The sequence below is a fragment of the Tauraco erythrolophus genome, chromosome 10 (genome assembly GCF_009769465.1).
Source record: "Tauraco erythrolophus isolate bTauEry1 chromosome 10, bTauEry1.pri, whole genome shotgun sequence".
In the NCBI taxonomy this organism is placed as follows: Eukaryota; Metazoa; Chordata; class Aves; order Musophagiformes; family Musophagidae; genus Tauraco; species Tauraco erythrolophus.
In genome coordinates this window covers 28,527,971-28,540,135 of record NC_141474.1, presented here as the reverse complement: position 1 = coordinate 28,540,135, position 12,165 = coordinate 28,527,971, and the positions used below count along the sequence as shown (strand labels likewise).

Genomic DNA, 12,165 nt, shown 5'->3' with positions numbered 1-12,165 from the left:
ACTTAATGGTTACTGTAGACTCCTTCAGGCACTACTCAAGAACTCACCAACTGTATTCTCTACTGTTGCAGGAGTTGTAATGTCCTCTGCTGCTTTTCTTTCCTTGGTTACTGAATGTATGATTGCTCGGGAATCCCTGTGGAATCAGTACTTTTCATAATCTGAAATCATGGAAAGCTTCAAAAACTGTTTTCTAGAACCTAATATTTGAGATATGCTACCAAGTCGTGATTGGACACATAGACTATCTAATAATATTTTTTTAATCTGACTATGACCTTTTCATAAATTTTCTAGCATGTATTCCTGAGAGTAATAAAAATTCACTTTATACAAGCATGACGTTTGTTCTTGGAATCCGGACATAAGCTATAAACTGCTACAAAGTAAACAAAGACATGCATGATAAAAAAATATTTCTGTACTTCACTGTCTAAAATACTTATCTCCTGCTTAAATTTTTATAAGATTATGTATGTGAGCAAAAGCAGCAACTTCTTCATCTTTGTTGCTGGTGATGCTGTAACTTCATTTTCCTCTATAGATATTCTTGATTGCATTTGCAGGCTACTTATATTTACATGAAGGCTGCGTATCTCAGTATGTTTGGAGCAGATGACTGCAGTCCCTTTGGAGACAGTGAAGTTGAATTATTTAGGTAAAATTTGCTAACTCTCCGTTACAACAGTTTCCTATCTTTTCATGTCACAGTGTTGGGGGAAGAGAGGTAAATTACTCATCGTGCAGTTTAGAAGATGTGCACAAATAGCACTGGGTTGACAAGAAATTGCAGAATGAAACATTCCCTTAGACTAAAGTGGACCCTGACTTCAGACAGGAGATTTTTCATCTGGCTTGGGAGTACTTTAGGGATAGGATATTAGGTCTGTCGGCCATAAAGTGGCTGCTGCTGTTGCATGTTATATCCACATTCTTTTTGAGTTGTTTCCTTTAATCAAAACGACGTGTATGATATGAAAGCCTTCAATAGGTTATGCTACAAGATGTGTGCCTCTTTAGTGGAGACATCAGTACAACTTGGTTGCTGGGGTTTGAGTCCGAGAGGAATATGAAATAGTTAAATGTGCAAGTGAATGTATACGTTATTAACACAGTGAGTTAAGCTGATTGTAATGTTTAAGCTCAAAAATGCCTAAACCTTGCTGGGGCAAAGAAAATAGATTACTTTGGTTTTTACAAATTTTCTATAAAATCTAAATATCACTTTTTAATGTGGTTACAATCTATTGATACTTTTTAGATTTTCCATATCTTACATAATCATTACAAGGAGATTTCATTGGATTTGAGATTCATTACAAGCTGAATAGGTTTGGTCATTGGGAGAATGGGAGGAGGAACACTGACAAAAGCTAGCTTGCCTCTTTCTTAGCCTGTGAAGAGAGATGGGCACCTTATAAGTTACATGCATCATCTAATTTATTTTTTGGGTGGAGAAGAGTCCCTCTTCCTCCTGCTTGATTAAAGAGGAAGCCTAGAGATATACGTGCCCTGCATAAACACAGCTTTTGTGAATATGTAATGCTCAGCTTCCCCAGAGGTAGCAATTGCTCAGTGTGTAATAGCTTTTTTAAGTTCTCTGGTTTCTTTTTTTAGTTTTTTTTTCATGTTTGAATGTTTTTTTCCTAGAGGTTCACAGAGGAAAAGTTCCTTATGTTTTCCTTTATACTTTTAGGATCGTTCCCAGTTTGAAACTGAAAATTGCAGGGAAATCTCTGCCTACAGAAAAGTTTGCAATTCGGAAAGCTCGACGGTATCTTTCTTCAAATCCCATTCCTTTGCCTGTTCCACCTTTGGTAAGTTAGAACTATCCCTCCCTCCTTTATTAACATTTTTTAATTTATGGAAGTAAACCCGAGATAATTAGAATAGTATCTTTCTATGTTTCTAAGGTAAAACCTCTGCAGGAGACTGGAATGTTCCCAAAGCAAAGCCAAATGAATGCGAGGAATGCTGTAAAACTGGGGCATGCACCAGCCACAGGGAACTCAGCCAGTTGTTTGTGACACGTAAATGTGTTGCATGTGAACTCATTATTCTGGCTATAGACTAGCGTGCTCCTAACAGCTTTCTTTTGATTCCCTTTTGAGGAACTTTGCCCTAGGTCTCTTCTGTCATGTGTCATTTACTGAGGCTACTAAAAGAAGACTTTAATGTACAAGTTAAGGGTGGGGGCGTGAGTGGGAAGGGAATCAAGGAAACAATTTGATTATTGTTTGAAGAATTAGAGACTGCATGTAAGCATCTATTTAATGTGCCCCTGAATGTTTGCAATTTGGTGCTCTCCAGAACAACTCACGGGTGCTCCTTTAGCCACTCCAGGAAACCATTGCATACTCTTGATCTTTTTTTTTTTTTTTTTTCCCCTGTAATACTGGCCAGTTCCCTGTGGCCAGATGAAAACAGCTGCTTAAGGCACCTATTGCCTTGCTCACTTACAAAACTGCACAGAACACGTAAAAGAACATAAAAGCATTTTGAGTCCATAGGTTTGCCGAGTGCAGTGGTGTTAACACTTGCAGTGCTTTGAGCTGTTGTGTTTGAGAAACAGATGGATAATTAGTAAATACTCTTTAAGAGAATGCCTGAACAAGGAGAGCCTCTTGGAGACGCCAGTGAGGAGTCGTTTCTCAGCCCATCAGCTGGATATGTGACACGGTGCTTCTTGAAGAAATATAGTTGTTACAGCACAGTGTGGGTGTTCACTAGGGGTCACTTTCGCCTAAGTCTTAAGACTGAAACAAGATAAATAATTAGGTTACTTTGATTTGCCTTTCAGGTTTCGGAGATCATAGACAGTAAGAAGTGTACACACCTGGGGTTTGGCTGGGCTATTCTAACGGGATTTTAGCAGAACAGCTTTCTGTGCTAAGGGGCTCTCCTTGGAGTAGCCGGGCACTGCGTCCTTTGTTGCTGCTGCAGTTGCATTTCTGAGGCAGCAGATGCCGCAGCTGAACAGTTAAAAGCACTCTGAGGATGGAGAATTGGGTGCAGAATCTCCTCTCTAGCATTTTATTTTCACTGGGAAGGGACGTGCTGAGAGGAACAAGTCCTCAAGCAAGTCTTAGCTCAGAGATATAGCCTAGAATAAATGTAGTTTGAATACTTCTGTTTCAAAACCATGTTAACAAATCTGCACTAGATACAGTTAAGTTCAGCACAGGTTTTCCAATCAATAGAGACCAGATGGTGAAAGCAGTAGTGCCTGGGGTTAACATGCTGTTTCATCTATTCCAGCCTGACAGCTTTTTGTACTGTAGTTCCAAAGCTCACTTATTCCATACAGAAATTTTATCAAAATGTTTTAAACTATCAAATACAGTCTAAGTCTTATAAATAAATAGAATAAATAACTTGTCATGAGGACCAGTCGTAAGTCTATATAATATTTCCATCCTTAATTTTGTGATTGCTAGTGGCAATGGGCACATTTGGTCTGGTGATACACTCTGAGAGAGAACCCTAATAACGAACAGGAATTAAACCAAGAGTTTTTAATAAAATTTACTCTAAGAACAGTTGAATAAGAAAGAAGTTACTGATTATGGGAACGTCAAACAAACCTGAGGAACTTAAGGAGTTTACCGTTCGGCTCAAAAATTCTGTTGGTTGGTTTGTTTGAAGATTGGCTTAAAGGTTAGGGTTTTTTGTTTTCTTTTTGTTTTGTTTTGTTGTCCTGAGATTTCTTATTTTCTATGGAAAAGCAATACGTTGTAGTTATTTATAGTTATTACTGCCCTGGGTAGGATAGAACTGAAAAACAAGAGGAAGCCTCAATCGAGCGATGGTTAGCCATGTGCCATGAATGTTCTGAGTCTGTCTGGTTTGTTGGTGCTTGCCTTCATCTATAACTGAGATCGTGTTTGCATTCTGTTTAAGCAATCCTCCTTGCATTGTGTGTAGGAAGTGGCTCTTTAGTTGTCTTCCAGGGCTAATCTGTTCTGAAAACTAAATTTTTCAGTTGCAATAAAAATATGTTTTGACAAACTGACTGTTTATTTAAGGAATCTGTAAATTTTTCATCATGCAGAGATGAACTAAAGTATTTGATAACTGCATTTATCCAGTACTGTAATTAATGATGCTGTCATTTCTCCCTGACCTTAGGAAATGATGTATATCTGGAATGGCTATGCTGTGATTGGAAAATGTCCCAACTTAACAGAAGGCATGTTAGAGACTTTAATTGAAGCAGAAGAAGCACTGGCAAGAAGTTCAGGTAATCTGTGATAGGGTTTAAGCAGGTATTTTACAGTGCAATAGCTAAAGATATTATCTGTGAATAGAGAGAGACACTTATTAGTAAAGTTTATCTGATCATAGGAGGAACTTAGATAATGAAACCATAAACTGTTTATGCAGATAGGAATAATTTTCCTTTTTAATATAGCAATAACTTAGAATAGTAGCAAGTGATTTTACATTGACATATGTATATTAGAAATAATTTATGACATGTATTAAAGGACTGTTTATTTTGCTAGATCAAAATCAGCATATGCATTGACTTGATTACTTGGATCATGAAGCTTTGTTATCCTCAGATACTGTATTTCAGTTTTGAAGGATAAATAGAAGACGAGTCATCTTCTCTTTCAAAAGTGCTGTCAGTTTATCATGTGTCTTTGGGCTGAGCGGTGTTGGTGTGTCAACAGTATGCTATAGAAAGCCGGGACACCGGGGATAGGCTTCATTTGCACTATGAATGAGCATAAGATAGGGGACAGTATTGAACTGGAGCAGGCTCTGCTACCACACTTTCTGTCAATCTGTTAGTTAGCCATCCATGAGAAAGTTCAATTGATGTTTATTTCTTGCCAATCTTTCCCAGCTCCTATGGGAGCGCAGCCAGTCTGCACAGCTTTTCTCACAAAGTTTTCCCTTACTAAATATTTTATCTTCTTATTATATACTACCTTCCTGCAAAAGGATGAAGCCCGTGTTGACAAAGGAATATTGGCTAAATCACTGCATTGCAGTCTTTTCTAGGACCTTGGTCTTCCTGCGCACATTGTGTTACACAAGATTTGAAAGAGTTGCCTGAAAGACGGGCTAAAGCTATCTCCTTTTTAACTGATTGTGAAAGAGAACAGAAAAATATTTCCAGTGAAGGTGTCATCTTAGAAGGTGGCTTTTGGCCTCTTAGCTTTCTTTGTCACCCATTTTGCTACATTATTTTGAAGAAGTGAATTATTTCTCTCTTTCCTTTTTTTGTGGATGGTAAATTGTGGATAAAGCTGGCTTTTTGCAGGGATTTGTAGAAGCTGATTCATGTTTATAAAATACCATGAGGACAGGTAGTCAAAAAGTGGGGTATGTTTTAAACATGCCAGCAATTTAAAGTATTACCTGTTCCAAATAGTGACTTACTGTTTCCAGGCATCATGCTTTTCTTGAGCTTCCCTTACAGTGTTTGAATCTAAACTGTTGTATTTTCCCTGTCTCACTGCTAGATTCATAGTGCAAGAATCTAACACTATAAAATTCTGAATCTCAGAACGTGCTCGTAGCAGCGTTGTATCATATACGATGTAAAAGGCAGACTCTTAGAGGAAGTAATGCCTAGAAATGCAAATCCAATATGCACAATTGTGTCCAGGATAGGTCCCCAAATGTTTGTTTATACAATCCAGGGCAGTTTGTCAGATATGCCGTATGTAGCGAAAATACTTAAATGTGAACTTGTTCATGGGACAGATGTCCAGAAGAGACAACTAATCTGATTTTTTTTAATTATTCTTATGAAATACCTCTTCTGTGGCCCTGAGTCACCTCCCTGTGCACATACTTAGCATGTCAGCTTTTGCCCTCTTCCCCATTTTTTCTAAGTTAGTTTGTTGCATACTCTTTGGGCGTCTTCCCTGGGATTTGCTCTGTTGGCTTATGTATGTAGGTCCTTCTGTGGGACTTAGCAATAGAAGTGACTCCAATTGTAGGATCAAGGCCTCCAACCACATAGTTCAAAGGGAAGCAGCTGTTTCATGCAGTGTGTGTCAGCACTTTTATCAGCTTGGAGTGATAGAGGAAGAACCAAGTGAAGACTGGAGTAGTGGAAACAGGGTGACATTCAATAGCACAGGATACACAGCATCACACGTTTAGGAGAAATTCTTATTGGCTTGTATTCCATGAATTGGAAAAGAGAAAGCAAGCTGAAGATTTTGCTTGTAAACTTTAAGACTAAGCTGCCTATGTGGAATGGCCCTGAAAAAGCCAGATGTTTTCTTGAAATGTATTATGCAAAAAGTTTTTGATGGAGAAAGGATGTTGATAGTAATGACTTTGAACTATGCACTGGTAAGGCTGGTAAGACACTGGGCACTCGTAAGTACATACTTAAAAGAGATGAGGGGAAAGTTTGGCATATTTTTGTTTAGCCAAACAAAGGTGGAGAATTGATAAAACACTTGCATACAAACAGGTCATGTGACTAGAAGTCAAGGAAGAAGAGGATACATACTAAAGGGCAATAAAGGGGCAAGGTTAAGATATAATAAATTTTACCTCAATATTTCCAAAGAGGACACTTTAAATTAATTTTTAGGTGTCAGAACAATGAGATTGTGGAATAGGCTTTCAGAGGGAGTAGGGATGGAAAGAACAACCCAACAATTTTAAGACAAAATTTGATCAATTTATGAACAGGGTGATGTGTGTTTATCTCTGCATTATATGAACTAAATTGACCAGTTAGTTCCTTCTGTGCTGTATTCCAGTAAATGGATTGTGCTCACACCTACCTGTGTAAAAGTTTGTTTTCTAAAATGTGCCATTTACTTCGTCTTGCAGCTACAGAATTACTAGCAGATGACCAGTGTGTGATAAAACTGTTAAAGGGCTTATGCCTCAAGCATTTGGGCAAGATCTCAGAAGCAGAAGACCATTTTAATTACATCTATTTAAAGTAAGTTTTCATACCTGGCATACAGGAGAGCTCTTGAATTTCTCAGTAACTATTCATTTCAAATAAGAGGAGATGCAACCATGACATGAATGGAAGGGAGAGGACTGCAGTATCTTCAGTATTTATTTCAGTTGCTCTGATGTCAAGGAATTGCAATTTTAATTGCCAGTGTTTTTGGTCATGTATAGAAGAAGCATTGCAAATCTGCACTTTTTACTGAGGCATTTTCTCCTTTTTTGGGGACTATACATGCATAAAGGTTTTGAGATATCAATTACCATTTTTTGCCCCCTTCCTCTTACCAGTCATGAAGAACTTGTCCCCTCAAAGCCAAATGCAGTCTGCATAGACAGGTGGCAGCATGATTATACTTGGAACTTCTATACATCATGCAGTGAATGACGTCTCATTTTGTCAGTTCACATGGATAGAGCTCATAATATTGTCTTCTTTTGTAATACTTCCCTGATAATAAAGGCAATATTTTGTAATCCTAAGAAATAACATACTGTGTAGGTTGGTTATGCAAAATGCACATTTCATAACCTGAAAAGTAGCTTTGGATAGAGAACATGACAAGTGTAGTAATAGAGATTGATTACTCCTCCTGATCTTAGCTCATCTCCTATTTGTTTGTTTCTGGAGCTGTTAAATGAGGGAAACAATATATCATTTCAAGATCTTGAGGCTATTTCTTTTCCATTGCAGTGCGAAGAAGATAAAATATGACCATTATCTAATTCCAAATGCCTTGTTGGAGCTGGCGATACTGTATCTAGACCAGGATAGAAGAGAAGCAGCAATAAAACTACTGGAAAGAGCAAAGTAAGTAAGCGAAAAGCCTGTGCTGATGTCTGATGGGTCAGTATGGTATTTTACTGGTTAGCAGGAAGCAGAAACTTTTCATTAATATCATGGAAACTCATTGTTTCATTTTTTCAGTGGAAACATGGATGCCTTAGTTTTAGTTTGGACCTTTCCATTGGTAGACATTATCTGATCGTTCAGTCTGTTACTTACCCATCCATTCTGATAAAAGCAAAAAAAAAAAAATATGTTAAAGATGTTAATGTGAATGTCAAAGGCTTCCATAAGAAATAATTCACGTGTAACAAAGTGTAATAATCTTTGTAGTCTATTTACTTATTCATAAAAGATGTATTAAATTAAATCAAAGCTCTGTGTTATGGCTAAAATAGCGTTACTCAACTTGATGGCTAGCAGTGCCGTTTTCTTTCCTTTATGCAATACATTTAAGATAATGCTTAGGTTGCATTTAATATCTTTGTATTGTTTCATCTGCATCTGAAAGGCAACTGAAGCACCTGCTTTTGCAATTGTGTGTGATTAACTTTTCTGGCAAAGTAGGTTTATGAGGAATAGTTGGACTCGATCATGTATGTTCTTTATTATAAAATTAACAAAATACGGGTTTTGCTTCTCTACAAGCCTTTGCTTCTCTGCTGAGCCAAAATTTCTTGGGGGAGAGGGAATCCAAACCAAAGAACCCTCGCCCTCTTCCAGCATCCTGCAGCAGGGTAGTTCGCCTCCCTGCCTGAATGAGTCCAGATGTCTGCATCTTTCCAAGTGCAGAGAGTCACGCCTGTCACTGCCGCAGGTGTCAGCAGCTACAAAACTGATGTCAGGCCCCAAGTTTCAAAGAGGTCAGATAGAGTTTTTGTGTTGAGCTTTCGTCCAAGTCAGTCCACTATGCAAGACAGAGTGGTGAATCAGCCTACCGAAGATTATGCCAAAAGCCTGTCAATACAAAAATTAAAATATTGCACTTCTTAATCTCTTATGCTTGTGAGCCTGGTTCTCTGTGGACTCATGGAAGATGATAAGAAGAGCAAAAATTACATTAGCAAAATGCAATGGAAAGTGTTTTGATTGGTTTCACATTCTTTAAAGCATGCCTCTCCTCCTGTCCTCATTTCCTTTGTTCAAATCACTCTTAAGAGATTTAGAAATTAATGATTCAGACCTTCTCGTTCCGTCTGACACTTGTCTCACTGCTCAGCCATTGCACCTTTCTCCCCACGGCTCACGTGTGGCTCAGGTCGCAGGCCCCCTCGAGGGATGGTCTTTGGCTTAAAGAAGAGCACCAGCAGACAGCAGCTCTTAAAAATTTGTTGTTACCCAGTGTATGGAAAGCTGATACTCAAGACTTGCAATGCTCAAAGAACTCATGGAAACTGTAATGATATACAAAAAAAAAATAACAAAACAACAACAACAAAAAAACCCATCACAAAACCCTGCCCTTATTTCAGTCAGTCATACAAAAAAAATGTGCAATTCCACGTGTGGCTGTTAAACTATGTTAAAATGCTCAGGGTTTATAAGCTTCCAGCTAAAATGCTGAAAGTCTTTGCAGTCACTAGAGGGAGAACGCGTTGTCCGTGGTGGCTTTCAGGACTGCAGAATTATGTCTGCAGTTGGCAGGAGTGCAGACGAGCACTTGGCTTGTGCATGATGCTTGATTTGCTTGACCTAAATCCACATACTGCTGCTGGCTTCAATGTTTCAACTCTGGGAAAAAGAGTGGAATGAAATGATAAACAGTTTTCGCTTGCTCATGCACGGAAATATTTCTATTTGTATGACTGTAAGCTACAACAAGAATATCAGCCTACTGACTGATGAGAATATGAGAATATCTGTGTGACAAAATCTACTTAATTGAAAGAAAAAACTCCAAAGAGTTTCAGATCAGCACGCAGCAGAACCCAGTCACGTCCTTTTCTCAGTCAGCCTCTTGGGCGTTGCACACATAAAATCATAAGCTGGTGTAGATGGGTGTGGAGTTCCTTGTTTTCACAAAGAGACTGCCACTGCCATAGTGACAGATACCATGCTTCCATGCTTGATTTGAGTTAACAGATTTTGAACTGAAATGCTTTTAAGGTATACACACTTCTTAATGGTATGTTTCTGTAAAGATGACAAATATCTTCTAAAAGAAAATTAGCATCGTCTCATCCTCTTTGGTGTCTGGATTCAGTATCCATGTAGCAGGAGCTGACATGTTAATTCCTATCAAGTAAGATCTGCACTTTCTATGTGGTCCTAGGGGCAAATTTTCTTTTTTTATATAAGCTTTTCCATGAAAATACAGATTCTTTTAATGTTTCTGTAACTCTTTAGAGCATGACATAGCTACTGGACACTAGGCTAGGTAACATGGGCATGACTAGAGACTAGACATAGGCAGATGACACTACTGAGTCAACTTCTAGATGTTGAAGATTGGGAGAAATCCTGCCAGTCTTTCCGTGGACTGGTGAATTACTCCTCAAAAGCTGATACGGAGTCTAGTGTGTGCCCATTTTCTGTTTCCAAGCTTCTAGGGCAGCGAATTGTCTGATGTTATTACCTACACACAGTAGGTAATAAACACAGTTGACTACTGTAGGATGGAGGTGTTTCCCTCTTCTGGTTCAGGGCAGCTTCTCTCTTTTTCTTTTTTCTTTTTTTTTTTTTTTTTTACTCTTTTCTACTTCCTTGAAATATGTCTGCTGAATTAAGATGAGTCTATCTTATTAAAAAGATTTTTAAAAAATCCTGAAAATGTTTGTATTCAGATTTGTCAGTTATACTTTGAGATGGGAAAAAAAAAAATAATCTTAATTTCTGAATGTAAATTAAGTGGATGTTATACATATTTAATATGGACTCAATATTTTGATTGAATGGACCAGATTCAGCTTCTTATTAAGCTATATTTTTCTGGTAATTGCCAGACAGTAGAACTACAAATAAAGAACAAAGAGCTGCATTGTTTGGCTAGGAACACATGCCTTGTATTTTAGAGTAGGCAACAAAGGAGCTTGTGAAGAAAGGCTTTTTTGCTGTCTACAGTTGTTCTGCTTAGAACAATGATATAAAGATAACTTGAAAATGTTTTAAAAATATATATTCATCACAGTGGATCTGCTTTTGTTTTAGACAAAACTACAAGAATTACTCCATGGAAACAAGAACACATTTCAGAATTCAAGCTGCCCTGCACCAAGCCAAATCCACCCCAGAAAATGGAATGCACTCTGAAGCCTCAGCAGTGTTGTAACTTTTTCTTCTTTGATGTCCTGTTTGTTGCAAACTTTGGTGCAGAAAATTACTGACACTGTAGAATTGTTTTTCCTTCTCTTTCAAGTCAGTGAGAAACCAAATTATTTAAAATTTTAAAGGTGATGCATCACACATTATTCTAGTGTAATAACGTGGCAAAAAACCTCTCAAACCAACCATAAGCCTGAAAAATATTGTTTTTCCAGCAGTGGCTTTTTGAATACTTACATCTGTGTAATTCATTTTTCAATCATGTGTGCCTTTTTCTTGTATTCGCAACGTTTACTAAGCAAGCTACAACATAAAGAGGAACAACTGAAAAAAACAAACAACAAAACTTTAAAGATTCACGGATTTAATCTCAGTTAGCTATAAATGTTGAATTCATAGTGCTGGCAGCTGAGAAGGAAGCATCCCTTTTTCCAAGTACCTACTTAGTTGAAATGGTGCGAGAAAAACTGTGCACAAGAAACAGAGCAGGGAGGAGCTCTGAATCCTGGGCATTTCTAGTTGTGCATGGAAAGTTTCTCTTTACCAGCTTTTACAGTCACATCTTTGCTTCTGTAAGAAACTTGCTGGTGAAAAAAATGGTTTCCCTCATGCAAGTATCTTGACTTTTTCTTTAATTTGGTTTTCATGTCAAGTCTGCTGCTCCTAGCAGCCGAATGATTTACTGATGATCTGGGGGGGGGAAGGCGATGACAGTATAAAGCTGCACCATTTCTTTGACAAGTTTAAAAACGGGAGGTTCTTAAGGAAACAGTTTTTTCATCAGAACGAACATGATCTGAAGTTTGTATCAAATTTAAAGCACAAGTCCTTGAAGGTCATTTAAGAAACAGCAATATTGCACTGGCTGCACAGCAATACAGGAGTTACTGTGACAGTCGATTCCTCCATAAAACCATCGTTCTTAGGTTTGCCTAACTTGAGATGTCCATGTTTAAAGAGATTGTATGGCCGTGTTTCCTGTGTTAAGAAGCTGGGGTTGGAGCTTGTGCTCTGCTTTTCCCAAAGGAGAGCCCTTTATCATTTTGTTCTTTATTGATCTTTTGGGGGAATTTCCATATAAGGGGCTTTCAGAATAGAGCAATGAGCTAGGTCTGCTTTCCAGTGCTGTCTGCCATAGAATTGCTGCTTTTCTGCAAAACTGGTAACACCTAGTTGAC

At 38.0% G+C, this 12,165-nt stretch overlaps 1 protein-coding gene across 1 annotated transcript in view; it reads left to right on the top strand.

Moving 5' to 3' along the window:
• The window catches only part of TTC39A (tetratricopeptide repeat domain 39A), a 36,928-nt gene extending 25,934 nt beyond the window's left edge, over positions 1-10,994 (top strand). The window contains exons 12-17 of the mRNA XM_009982328.2: positions 567-658; positions 1,697-1,817; positions 4,129-4,240; positions 6,811-6,925; positions 7,634-7,750; positions 10,874-10,994. Of these exons, the coding sequence (XP_009980630.2) occupies positions 567-658; positions 1,697-1,817; positions 4,129-4,240; positions 6,811-6,925; positions 7,634-7,750; positions 10,874-10,994 (678 nt within the window). The remainder of the gene's footprint in view (positions 1-566; positions 659-1,696; positions 1,818-4,128; positions 4,241-6,810; positions 6,926-7,633; positions 7,751-10,873) is intronic.
• The last annotated feature ends 1,171 nt before the right edge of the window (positions 10,995-12,165 follow it).